General features: G+C 37.0%; 2 protein-coding genes across 2 annotated transcripts; both read left to right on the top strand.

Moving 5' to 3' along the window:
* Positions 1–175: 175 nt before the first annotated feature.
* On the top strand, positions 176–5,583 carry map9 (microtubule-associated protein 9). Its single transcript, XM_030138082.1, has 13 exons — positions 176–515; positions 628–718; positions 1,960–2,472; positions 2,582–2,766; positions 2,868–2,976; positions 3,074–3,141; positions 3,241–3,314; positions 3,409–3,565; positions 3,832–3,918; positions 4,135–4,296; positions 4,386–4,531; positions 4,899–5,034; positions 5,220–5,583. The coding sequence occupies exons 1-13, from the start codon at positions 444–446 to the stop codon at positions 5,337–5,339; spliced, it is 1,920 nt and encodes a 639-aa protein (XP_029993942.1). The 5' UTR covers positions 176–443; the 3' UTR covers positions 5,340–5,583.
* A 2,948-nt stretch (positions 5,584–8,531) lies between these two features.
* Positions 8,532–13,882, top strand: ugdh (UDP-glucose 6-dehydrogenase). Its single transcript, XM_030138093.1, has 12 exons — positions 8,532–8,787; positions 9,382–9,543; positions 9,963–10,064; positions 10,163–10,363; positions 10,455–10,652; positions 11,519–11,666; positions 11,757–11,851; positions 11,946–12,076; positions 12,309–12,448; positions 12,814–12,905; positions 13,014–13,124; positions 13,236–13,882. The coding sequence occupies exons 2-12, from the start codon at positions 9,382–9,384 to the stop codon at positions 13,344–13,346; spliced, it is 1,491 nt and encodes a 496-aa protein (XP_029993953.1). The 5' UTR covers positions 8,532–8,787; the 3' UTR covers positions 13,347–13,882.
* The last annotated feature ends 60 nt before the right edge of the window (positions 13,883–13,942 follow it).

Genomic DNA, 13,942 nt, shown 5'->3' with positions numbered 1-13,942 from the left:
GGGGGGGGGGGGGGAGGAATCTTGCAGAAAAAGCCTAAATTATTGCATGATAATTCAGCTGAATGCAAAAGGTTTGTTGCTCAAATTGTCGGAAAAAAGTAATTTTGAGATTTAAAACGTATAATGAGGTCTGTAGTGTCGTAGTTTTTTTTTTTCCAGTCCAATGAGCATGCGCATTGTTGGAACCGGAAGTTTCGTGTTTCCCTGGGTTACCGTCAACAATTGTTTTCAGCATGAAATTTGATGGAACCTTAAAACATAGCACTGAGATCTATTTTGGGCCATACAAGCCTCATGAGCTAAATAAAATATAATTATCTAAATTAAGCCATCATTGCAGTGTATGGAGCTACGTAAAGAGGTTCTGGTTACAGTTAATGAAGTTAGCGAACACAGGCTAGCATGCTAATGTTGTCCATAAGAAACTGTTTGCAACTTTCATAATGACAAATCGGGATTTTAGGACACTTGCTTACACGAAGAGCCCGAAAACTTCGAAAAGAACAACATTTCAGGTAAAAGCTTTAACGCTACAATACCAGATATAACATAAAATGAGAAATGGGCCATACTGTTTGTCGCGTTATCAAGTGTTATGAATGTTAATCTCAGATTAATTCACTTTAGGATGAACTTGAGGCTGCTGTCTCTGCCAGGGCAAGCAAAACAAAAGCAGGGCAATACTCATACTCAGATGACTTCAATGAGGACGAAGATGGTAAGTTGACAGAGAATTGAAATATCTGGTACAACCGAAATATTTAAGAGCACACGACAAGTTTTATTCTCACCACCGTCCGTCTAACTATACCTGGTGTTCAGGTTTATTTATTGTTTCTGGCAGCTATATGATTCCTCTCTCCTAGACATCAAAAATGCATCTTCATGTGATAGATCCCTTTATGATTTTTCTTGTCTTGGCTGTTCTTAACTCTTTTATGTCTCAGGTCTGCTTTATAGAAGCTTTCCCAGAGCCCTTTTTATTTTTACTGTGTTTTATATTTGTTTGTGCTTTGAGGCAATGTCAGTGCTGTAGCACTGCAGAAAAATAAGTGAGGTATCGTCAAATTCCAGTTATTGCCTTGGCTTATTAGGGTTTCTTCGGTCATTAAAAACTGTAGAAGTTATCCAAATTGAATTTTACAGGCCTGAAATAGTCATGAAATTAAGTAACAATCATCCACGGTATTGGAAATGGCATGGCATTATTTTAAAATCATAAAATATAGATGGAAAGTTTGTCAGATTTGCACAAAGACACTAAAGGTGAATTTAACAAATGAAAGAGTGGATTTCAGGATTTTTCCTTGGCTGGTGGAGGGTGCAGGCGCTAGGATGTTCAAATCATTGATGAAAACATTTGTTGAAAACGCATATTTCCAATTGTCCAAATAACAAGTGACCCCCAGTTTTATAAAGCTTATTTCTAGAAAAAAAAAAATGCTACCAACCATGGAACTTTCTGTGTGGAGTTTGCATGTTCTCCCTGTCTTTGCATGGGTTCTCTCCGGGCACCCTCTCCGTACTGTCTCTGGCTTCTTCCCACCATCCAAAGACATGCACTAATAGGTTAATTGGTCAACCTAAAATTGCCCATAGGTGTGAATGTGACAATAATTGATTGTTTGTCTCTATACGTCAACCCTGCAATGAACTAACGACTCATCTAGGGTGTACCCCGCCTTCACCCATAGGTGGCTGGGATAGGCTCCAGCACCCCCTGTTACCCTAGTGAGGATTAAGTAGGTTCAGAAGATGAATGAATGAATGAATGAAAAAAATGCTGTTTATTTAGCTTAGTGTAATATCTTTTCTTTCCAGAGTGGTGCTCAAATCTCAGCAGTTATATTTCTTCCAAACCACAATAGTTAAATGTTTGTTTTATGCTTTAATGTAAAATGAATTTGATAATTGGGACTTGCAAACTCATGAAAATGTGTTTAATCTTTTGTTTCACAGATTTTTTGAATGATCTCCTCAAATCAAGAAAGAAGAGGGTTGATACATATAAGACTGGGAGGAGCAAAGCCAAAGTTAACAACTTTGATCTTTCAGAGGATGAAGGCACACCTGCTAGAACAAAAAGAGTTTCTTTCCTAAAAACCCAAAGAAATAGCTCTCCTCTGGAAGACACCACAGCATCGGAGCATAATGAAAATGAGCCTCCTGATTCTTCCATCGGAGGATGCAGTAATTATAGTAGCTCATTTTCCACACAACCCTCCACAAATGTCAATGAAGATGACTTACCACATAAACAGTCTGATGATGAATCTACCAATCCTCAAATTATAAGGGAGAGCTCAAGCAAGTCTCTTTCATACCAGACTTCAGAGGACATGCCCCTCCCTTTACAATCTGAGAGCAGTATATTAGAAACCCCAGACCCAGTGGTTTCAGACCGTAATGAAGAGAGAAACCAGACTCCAGAGTTATCAGCGGGTGACCTCAAACCTGCTGAATCTTCAGCAGGTCTGTTTTTCAGTAAAAAACAGCACTTTACATGCACATGAAATATGTTTCTGAGGTTTAAACAGATGTAGATTTTTTAACAAAATTTCCTGAAACTGTTTTTATTCAGATAGTGTTGCAGAAAAGGGACCACCCAGACCCAAACCCAGACAAAAGACACTGGGACTGAGCCTTCACACAACAGAAAAGCAGGCTGAATCTCAGGACCTCAGCAGGCCTCAGACCTCCTCTACAGCTATTCCTCTCTCCTCTGATGCACTAGATGAGGATACTACAACAAGCTGCAGCCCACCTGTGTGTCTCAGTCTTTATTTTCACCCAATATTTAATGTTTCAAGGAAAAAATTAAGATTCTCATACAGAGATACATACTGTATTGTGTTATTTTATTGCAGTGCATAGAAGGAGAACATGTAGCTTTAAGTAGCCTCAGCAAGTCCTCTTCAGGAAAGAGTGAGCAGTCGCAGCTCCTCACCAAGTCCACATTTGGTTCTGAATCCAGAGGTAATACATGGCTAAGTCGGTGGCATTGTTGTGTATAATTAGTTGGATTGTTGCCATTTTCTCCCTTATTCTTATTGTGATATTTAAATCATTTTAGATGGCTTTGTTTCTGATGACAGCAAAGAGCATGAAGGGAAACACTCAACTTCATTGCAAGATTTTAATGTAAGCCATTCATCATGAAAAGTAACAATGATACCCTTACAGTAGCCTCATTGTAAATATAGTTATACTCTGGTAACTGTGTTTGTTGCTTCTTTTCAGGAAGTCTCAGGAGATCACTTAAATTTTTCTGACGCTCAGCTCTCTCAGACCTCTAATAAATCACATGAAATTCAGTGAGTAACTCTATCATGATTCCCCTAATAGATATTTAGACCTTTATAAACATTTACAATTTAATTGATCATTATTTTGTTTTATACAAATCAGGACATCAAGATCTCACTGTAAGACCTCACAGAGACCCCGGAGTGCGTGCACCAGGAAAGTAGAATCCAAATATTTAGGAAGCCTCAAAATTCTTGACATTTCACTGCAAGATTCTCAGCCCCAGGAACCCAATTCAATGAGAGCAGCCGTTTATCAGGTCAGTGTCATAGTCATTCAATGACCCTGCTGGACTAAATGTATGTATATTGTAGATTATACAAGAAATGACAAGAAAAGCATAGCAAGAGTGGTAAAGTCTTGTACGGACAATTCCTTGAATGCCCAATCACTTTGGTACATATGAATAAGTCAGCTTTATTCTCTCAGCGACCTCCTCATTTCAGTAGTAGGTGTCAGAATATTGTGTATATAGATATGTGTAACTATGTAATCCCTGTCTTGTTATTCAATTTGGTACAACAGGAATGGCTAAGAAAGAAAAAGGAAAAGTCAAGAGAAAACATGCAACTGAAGAAGAAAGAAGAAATCATAAAGGAAAACAAGAAAAGGGTAAGTAATTTTAGCCGCTAAAGCTGAATATTTATTTATTTATTTATTTATTTATTTATTTATTCAGAACAATTATTTTGCAGGAACAAGATATTTTGTGTGCACAAGATAATAACTTGTTTCCACAAGATAATTAGAGATAATCCTCAATTACAAGATGCAAACTGTTGCTTTACAAAAATGCAAACACTGGACTATGTTTCATACACAAAACAGGAACAAAATGCCAAAAAGGAAGATGCTGTTGCGTCATATGAGGCCTGGAAAGAAAAGAAAGCAGAATGCCTCAAAGCAAAAGCCAAAGAAAAGCAAGACAAGATAAGAAAAGAGCAAAGAGCAATCGAAGAAAAAGAAGAAAAAAAACAATCTGCTAAACAGGTAAATATTAGTTGTTACTGTGTGTAAATCCTAGTGATACGATAAGTCCTCATCTTTATACTGTATGTTTAATCTCCTAATTATTGCAGGTGTTTGAAAAGTGGAAACATGAGCATGATCTTCTTCTTAAAGAAAAGTACAGAAAAGAAAGAGAAGCTGAAAATAAACGGAATCTACAAAAGCAAGAAGAAGAGGAAGAAAGAAAAAGGGGCAGCACATCTGCCTTTTCTGACTGGTGAGTATAGAACATAGACTTTTGTACTTATTATCTGTTCCTTTATTTCAAGGGAGATGTAACGCTGTCTGTGTTCCATCTGTGTGTGTACTGCTGTCTCACTGAGGTTGTTAATAGAACTTTAATAAACATCTGCGCCTTTTTAATTGAAATGTGTATTTTGCTTAGGTATTATGAGCAACCCAGCATTTATTTTTGTGCCCTATTTCTCCATCCCATTAAAATCTACCAGGGAGTGGAAAAGATCGCCCACTAGATGGCAGCCAAACCACTAGATGTTAAGTCATATTTGATCACGCAGTACCACAACCACAAAGGCAGTGAAAAAATGTATCTAAAACTTGCTTTAACATTTTTACTGATAAAGGTGCAAGAAGAAGAAAGATGTTCTCCATAACAAAGCCACTATGCAGCGCAAAGAACTCAAAACTAAAGCTGAAGAGGAAGAGTACATGAGAGAGGAGAGAGATAAGATGGCGTTGGAGATGTATGAAAGTTGGCTGGTAAGTAGATTTGTTTATGGTACCTATGTTAATATCATCAGGAGCTTGTTTATTTGTGTTAGATGGTTTCACATTGTGGACTCTTTAAGGGGGGGCATCTTACTTTTGTGCTAAATAAATCAATCTCCTCAAATCTGTCAGTGATGAAAAAAACCTGTTTATATTTTTCTCATCCCTTTATATAGACAAGGAAAGATCTAGAAAAGAAAAGACAGAAAGAAGAAAGATACATACAGGCAATACTCCGAGACAGCCCCCCTCCGCCGTGGAGCCCTCCAAATAAAACTATACCACAAGGAAAATAATACACTACTGTATTTTTCACTCTGAAGTGGGATTTGATATGGACAAAGGCTGCATTTTTGTTATATTTAATACTAACCAGCAGTTGTAGCTTAAGTTTATATTTTATGTGTGTGTGTGTGTGTTTTTTTTATCAAGAAAGCTGTAAAGTTGTTTGTACAAATCCTTTTTCATATGTACTTGGCTGTTTTTACCACGTTATGGCACATAATTTAAGGCTTGAATAAATACTAGTTATTTATCTGATTTACCTGTCTGCTGGTGCTTGTCATCAAGTTTCATTCCACAAGAACACATAGAACCATGGCAACCTTTGTGTTGAGCATCCATACATAATTTCTGTGTTATCTGTTAGATTCATTTATTGACTATATACACTGGACATTTCTCATATATTTTGTTTACTGTGAGGTTGATTTCTGAATTTAACCCATAAAGACCCAGTGCTACATTTGCAGCAGTTCCCAGATGAAATTTTCCATCTATTTAACCTTTCCTAAGTAAATTATCATTATTTATAATGATATTATCCTCTGTATTTTGCATTGTTCACTGTAAACCATGTGTTTTCCTATATTTCATTTATTATGTTTAATTTAGATGTTCATGTAAACTCAGAGTTTATTCAAGAGTTATTATGTCAGAACAGAGAAAACTGAAGTAAAAGTTATTTTTTCAGCAAAGATAACATTAACAGAGCACAAAAACAAGTGTGTTCATCCACTGTCATTGATCCAAGTCCATGGATTTTACTGGTGAATCGATGTTGTAGTAGATGACGGTGTTTCCACGTTCACTACGGAGCTTCTGAACATCCAAATCTGATGACCATGAAAAGATGACAAACTGAATTTTACACCAATTATTTACATGTATTGATAGGATTAGTGGATCAACAGGAATTAAATGGTTTAGGTCAGTTCATGCTTTTGGTCACCAGTGGAGGTTTGGGTATTTATGGGTTAAACTTTTTTTGGTCTGAAACATGTATGTAAAAAGAATTCCCAAGGCATTAAATTACCTTTTTCTGCCTCAGAACAAAAGGTACTAAATACAAGTTTCTACAGGTTCTTTACAACCTGAGCACTGAAACCTTGTTCTAATGTGGTACTGCTGGAATTCTTTATGACCTTGTCCTTTAGAAGCACAGGGTCATGCAACAGATTTCCACATGCCAGTTTCTCCACAGAGCCTGCAAATTGTCTGGCTTTTACCAAATCTGAAGATGTATGAACAAAAAAGTGCAATGCAAAAGTGAGTGAGTTGTTTAAAGATATTTTCCTATGTTTCATTTACTGTCTATGTTGATGTCTAAAGGTTTTTATATCAGAACAGAGAAAACTGAAGAAGAAATTACTTTTTCAATAAACCATATCATTAACTCAACATAAAAACAAGAATCAAAAACCAGTTATTTGTCAAACTACATGGGTTTTACTGGTCAGTCAATGTTGCAAAGGATGACTTTTTCAGTGTCCACAACAAAGCCTCTGAACATCGAAAAGAGACAAATCTGATGTCTCTGGAAAACTGAGAAATTGCATTTTACCAGATTTATTTTAATGTAGTATAAGATCAGTGGCTCAAAATGTATTAAGCATTTTAGATCAGTAGATACTTTTGGTCACAGGTGACTGTTAAGGTCAGACAACTTGTAACAGATATTGGAACACTGAGGAAGTACATAGGTGCACAGGGATGGTAGTAAAGACACTATTTTTGATCCTGTATAAGTGATTTACAGTACTGATATGCAATTTTAATGTCAGTCTGGAATGAGGTGATAGCAGTGATAGCTGCTGCAAATGATGTTGATCGCATTTTATGTTGTATATAAATTATTGCCTACTGGAAGACATTAAGTTAACTGCCACATGTACAAAAGCAACTTTGACAAATATACAAATATGTAACATGTATAATGAAATAATATATCAGAAAAAAGTGCTTAGAAAGTACTTAGATGGATAAATAAAAACATAGATGAATAAATGCAATAACATATAATGAATATCTGAACTCTATAGGCTAGGTGCAATAAAGTTTAAGCTTTATTAAGTGGAACATTTTTGGTGTATATTAAGGCACTTTGCAGATTTTATAAATAGTGTAAATCTATCTATCTATCTATCTATCTATCTATCTATCTATCTATCTATCTATCTATCTATCTATCTATCTAGATTTAAAAACAAATGCTTCATCATGTGTAATGTCAACTGTTATGTCACACAACAAAAATGCATGCTGCGTTATCTGAATATCATTGTCAGTGAATATTTGCATTTTTACATTTTAGAGGGTTAAATGTCCATTGCTCTGAGGTGTTGTTTTTTTTTTTTTTTTTTTTTTTTTTTTTTTTATTTGAACAATTAACATTGAACAGTAAATATACATAATAGTATACAACAACAAGGGTAGAAAGTTCCATAATTCACAAAATCTTTTACATTATATACAGAAATACATGTAAGTAAAAACATTAGGAAAGAAAAAAAATAAAAATAAATGAATTAATAAAAATAAATAAAATAAATAAAAATAAATAACAATATGTAATAAAAATAAAAAATTGCTCGAGGGATAAATAGAAATTATACAAATTGAATAAGATTATACATTTGACATATTTTTTTTGTTTGTTTTATTTGCTTTAGAATTTATACTGTTTCTCAAATTGTCTACGTAATTGGAAAAAAGGGCTTTGAAAACAGTGATGTTTGGACGTTGACGTGCAAATTTGGAGCAATGAATGTGAAATTTGGCAAAAATTAACCAAAAGGTCGATAGAATATCTTTTTTCTGGAGTTATTTTATCAATGTGTGATAGGCCAAATAAAATGTTCTGAAAGTTCAATTTCCACGAAGAGTCTTGTTCTGAGGTGTTTAGTGGAGCCTCACCTCCAGTAATGCGTAACCCTCTCCGACAGCTTTTTGCAGTGTCATCCTTTCAGAATAAAATCCAGACGTTGATTTGACGTAAACGGTATAAACAAAATATGGTGTATATTTTTAGATAAATATGATAAAAAATGCCTGAAATAGAGTAACAGAGTCCACTGAGAGGTTGATATCTGTGTAATGTCTTACCCTTTTAGGAGTTGATGATGTTAGTGACTTTATTCTGAAATGCACACCGGAAGTCGTCCTATTTTTTTTTTTTTTTTTTTTTTTTTTTTTTTTTTTTTTACGTGAAGTCGCTGAGTACCCAGTCATGAGAAGAAGTGCCTGTTCAGTTCACTTCAGTGCAGAGGAAGACTGGTGCTGGAAAAAAAGTTATGACAGAAACGCTGATGTTGTGAGTCAAACAGTGTCCTGTTCGGATTTGAAGAGGTTTTGCATTTGTGACGGAACACGTACTCGGTTTTGGTGCTCCGACTGGACACATTTCTGAAGAGGCTAACATAATCTGCGCATTCCTGAAGTTTACTGACTGTCGAGTTGGCAACGGTAATGTAACGTTAGCTAATAGATGCTAGCCGCTAGTTAGCCGCTTCAGACGCCCATTCATTTGCTTTTAGTTGTCATCTCTCTTTTTCAGTATTTCTAAGATGCAGTTGTACTAGCTAGCAGTAAAGTATGGCTCGGTTAATCTGTACTACTTTACAAGGAGTGGCACTTGTGCTGCAGCACAGCTAAGGTATAAAGTAGGTGGTAGGTATCTGTGATAAAGGGCCATTTCATCTCTGCCAGACGTGGCTGAGCTCTAATGAAAGGCTCTTTATTTTCTACCAGGCTGTAAAGGTGCAACTGGTACTGAAGGGAGACTATAAGGTTGTGACAGTTAAGTAAATGTTTAATGGATGTAAGAGAAAAGAATGTTCACAATGGAAAAGCAATGCTACTTTTTTCTGTACAACTTAAGTGGAAGAATCAATGGATGCTTGAACTGCAGTAATGTTATTCTTTATACTTATAGTCAACACTTTTAAATCTGTAAAGTAGTACAGAGGCTATAAGGTGTGTCTTATACTGTACACTTTGTCGGTTTAACATTGCTATTGCTGAAGGTTGATTTACATTTTTTCTGTCTTTGATTTCCAGATGTTTCAGATAAAGAGGATCTGTTGCATCGGGGCTGGGTATGTGGGTGGCCCAACCTGTAGTGTAATCGCTGAGATGTGTCCAGAGATCACTGTGACCGTTGTGGACGTCAATGAGTCTCGAATCAAAGCCTGGAACTCAGACACTCTGCCCATATATGAGGTATTATATCAGTGTATAAAGAAACTAAGCCAAAGGTGTTATAGCAAGGATTAATTGCCCACTATATAGTAAAAGTTTAACAGGATATTAGTCGCTGAGGTACTTGGTTGTTTTTTTCCCCTCCCTATATTCTTATCTCACTTTTTGGAACTGCTTCATATTTCATTAGATATACTTCACTTGTTGAAATAGTAGGTGTAACCAGGCAACCACTAAAGTGTTATTCGACACTGTTACTATATCATGGAACCACTAACGTCTAAATTAGTTCCAGATTTCTTGGTGTCGCAACTTTCCTGCGTCATCTACAGCCACAAGTATTACAGCGTCATGATGGATGAATTTAAACAGCAGTACATGACCAGTCATCCTGAAGTTGAATCTAAGGTTTTAACTCTTTTTACTCTGTGTCATTGCAGCCGGGTCTGAAGGAGGTGGTTGAATCATGCAGAGGGAGGAATTTGTTTTTCTCTACAGATATAGACTCTGCCATTAGGGAAGCTGATCTCGTATTTATCTCTGTGAGTGCAACATGTTCCCTGCTAGAACAGCTATAGAAATATATCTGGACATTTACAATATTATTCAGTAAATTTCAATGATTATGCCCCTTCCACAGGTGAACACCCCAACTAAGACCTATGGAATGGGTAAAGGTCGGGCCGCTGACCTTAAGTTCATCGAAGCATGTGCTCGGCGGATTGTGGAAGTGTCCGACGGATACAAGATTGTTACAGAGAAGAGTACAGTCCCAGTCAGAGCTGCTGAGAGCATTAGACGGATATTTGATGCTAACACGAAGCCAAGCCTCAATCTACAAGTGTGTATTTTTATTTATATATTTTTTTTGTATTTACAAAACACTCCAGGAACTGCTTTATGATAGTTTATAAATTGTCTATGTGGTTCAGGTGCTGTCCAACCCAGAGTTCCTTGCAGAGGGAACAGCAGTGCGGGATCTGAAGGAGCCAGACCGTGTCCTGATTGGTGGAGATGAGACTGCTGAGGGTCAAAGGGCAATCAGAGCACTGTGTGCAGTGTATGAACACTGGGTCCCCAAAGCACGGATCATCACCACCAACACATGGTCCTCTGAGCTGTCCAAACTGGTCAGTTTTGTTGCAGCCACTGTTTTTTAGCTTACCGGCTGACAGGCCGTAAGCTATTGTCGTAATGCAGCGTCCGTCGTCGTCATCTGTCGTCAGTTACAAAAATTTCAATCGTCTTCTTCTCCAAAACTACAATTCCGATTGACTTCAAACTTGGTGTACAGCTTCTTTATGATGATGCCAACAAAAGTTAGTGAAATTATTTGGATCCAGGTCTGATTATGGATTTGGTGCGACTTTGAAAAATTTCCCCATTATAAGAGTTAGGAAGTGGATGGATGCAATAACTCAGTAAATATAAATGATATCAAGTGTCAATTTCTACAGTACAGCCCTGATGGGGACATGATCAAAACATAATGTCCACATGCTGATCAGGATCTTCTTCTGGATCCGGGAACTTACGGAAAATTTAACACGGGCTCTTATGGGGAAAAAATGTCTGTCGTCTTCTTCTCCCAAACTCCAGTTCTGATCGACTTCTAACTTGGTATACAGCTTCTTTATGATGATGTCAACACAAGGTATTGAAATTATTTTGATCCGGATCTTATTCTGGATTTGGTGCAACTTGGAAAAATTTCCCCATTATAAGAGATAGAAGTAGATTGATACAATAAATCAGTAAGTATCAATGATATCAAGTTGGAATTTGAATTTTTGACAGATCTGATTGGAATATGACCAAAACATGGGCTATTTCTGAAATATAATAAATATACATAACTGGGTGATAATAAATGGCATCTGGATACATTTCCCAAAACTTTTAATTTGGCCGGTAAGCTACAGGGCCATTGGTCCTATTTTTGTTGTTGTTATTGTTTCATAAATTAAGGTTTTACTAATGTGGTGTGTGTTTATAGGCAGCCAATGCATTCCTGGCACAGCGAATCAGCAGCATCAACAGTATCAGTGCTCTGTGTGAAGCCACTGGAGCTGATGTAGAGGAGGTGGCCAAGGCAATCGGCATGGACCAGAGGATAGGCAGCAAGTTCCTCAAAGCCAGCGTCGGTAAGAGACAGCAGTAATCTAAAACAAATATATGTAAAACTTATTTGAGTAGCAACTCCAGCCTGTCTGCTTTTTCAATACTCTGCTCAGGTTTTGGTGGAAGCTGTTTCCAGAAGGATGTGCTGAATCTGGTTTACTTGTGCGAGGCCCTTAACCTCCCTGAGGTAGCCTCTTACTGGCAGCAGGTGAGAGCTACACAATATAGCTTTAATAGAATTCTGATCTTTCTGTGTTCACTTGACTCTTAACTGTTTTCTCTTTTTTTCTGATTTTTGTCAGGTGATTGATATGAATGAATACCAAAGGCGGAGGTTTGCATGTCGGATCATTGACTGCCTCTTCAACACAGTTACAGGCAAAAAGATTGCTCTTCTTGGATTCTCTTTCAAAAAAGACACAGGAGACACAAGGTCAGGCTGTTTTCAATTAGTGCTTTTCATGCATTTCTTTCTCACATCTGTGCAGGTGTTTGTTACCTCAACGATATTTATGTTCATAATAAACTTAGCTTTTGTTTAAATTAAGCGATAGCCCTTCATCATCTGCACTCACTGCTGATCCCACTTTACTTAGCACAAACTCCTGTCTGCATACTGTGTTGAACTCCACCCTGATCTGTGTGTATCTGTGTCTTTGTTCCAGAGAGTCGTCTAGTATCTACATCTCAAAGTATCTGATGGATGAGGGAGCCAAATTGTTCATCTACGACCCCAAAGTTCTCAAAGAGCAGATCATTCATGACCTCTCTCAGCCCAGCATTTCAGAGGACAACCCAGAAAGAGGTATGACTACTTAGGTTAAAATATTAATGTACTATGCTTTTTCTATATTACAAATGATAAAACATGCTCGGTCTGGAGATAATACATTTTAGAACTTCTAGCTCACTCAAATATTCTGCCTTTAAACAATTTTGCAACAAATATCAGCTGATTGGGATAAAATGCATCAAACCAGGTGTTTTAATGTCACATTGTTTCTGCCCAACATAAAATGAGGAGATCTTAAGTCTTTTAGCGCTAAACAGCATTAATCAGCTATCTAAAACATCACATATGGAGAGGACTGATTCTTATGAGTTTGATGATTGTTTTGGGTTTTTGGGTGCCAATGAATGGGATATGTGAATCCTTGGCTTCTTTTGTAGTGTCTGAGCTGGTGACTGTGACCTCTGACCCCTATGAAGCATGCCAGAGTGCACATGCATTGGTCATCTGCACTGAGTGGGACATGTTCAAGGTGACAATCTGTCTTTTTCCAATTATCTTCACAAAGACAAACAAAGAAATGAAACTGCTCAAATTTGAGCTTACACCAAAGAGTCATGTTTGTCTTGTTCCAACACAGGAACTGGATTATGAGAAGATTTACAAGAAGATGCTGAAGCCAGCCTTTATATTTGATGGTCGTAGAGTGTTGGACCATCTCCACCCTCACCTCCAGAACATTGGCTTCCAGGTGAGCAGACCGAAAATACACTACACACTGCAGTATGAAGTGTGATTTCAACCAACTCCATTAATGACAGCAGTTCATTATCTGTGTGACTGTTAATTTTTTTGTTTGCAGATTGAGACCATTGGTAAGAAAGTGACCACGGCCAGAATCCCATACACCCCTGCAGCTGTAATTCCTCGCATCAGCGCCACTGAGCCTCCCCCAAAGAAAGCCAAAGTCTAAAAGTCACTTCACCGTCGGACACACAACATGCAACATATTCCTCTTTCAGCCTTATTGCTGCTGGTCTCATCTTTCCTTGTGCTGTAGGTACCCACCTCATGATCAAAACACCAGATGGTGTCACTAATTACACCCCTTCACAAGGACTGAGATGCAAGGATGAGAGGATGATGTTTGTTTAGCCTTCAGTCCATATTTGTATGAATGTGTTTGACACTAATGAAGTCCAGAAATCAATCATTCCACACAGGAACAGTTAATTTTATACATTTCATTCTTGGTTATATCATTTCAGATGGACATTTCAGATACATACTTGCCTCTGTCCTTAATTTCATAAGAACTCTATCAGTGGTAATCAACTTTCTTACAGTATTTACTATATAATCAAGTATTATAAAATTTTATGAAATTTTATACTTTTATAAAAAAAAAAATATTTTTTATAAATCATCTCTGTGTTGTAATCAATGTCTTGTGTCTTAGTAGCTATTTACAAAAAGGGCCAATGCAATAAAATGTGACGTGTGTCCTGATTTTGTGTTTATTCCTTATCAGTGTTGAATTCACTATAAGGGTACACCTTTAGTGGAAAA

This window comes from Sphaeramia orbicularis, chromosome 1 (assembly GCF_902148855.1).
Source record: "Sphaeramia orbicularis chromosome 1, fSphaOr1.1, whole genome shotgun sequence".
Taxonomy (NCBI): domain Eukaryota; kingdom Metazoa; phylum Chordata; class Actinopteri; order Kurtiformes; family Apogonidae; genus Sphaeramia; species Sphaeramia orbicularis.
Note: the sequence above shows the minus strand (reverse complement) of the source record. Positions and strands in the feature narration are given on the sequence as shown.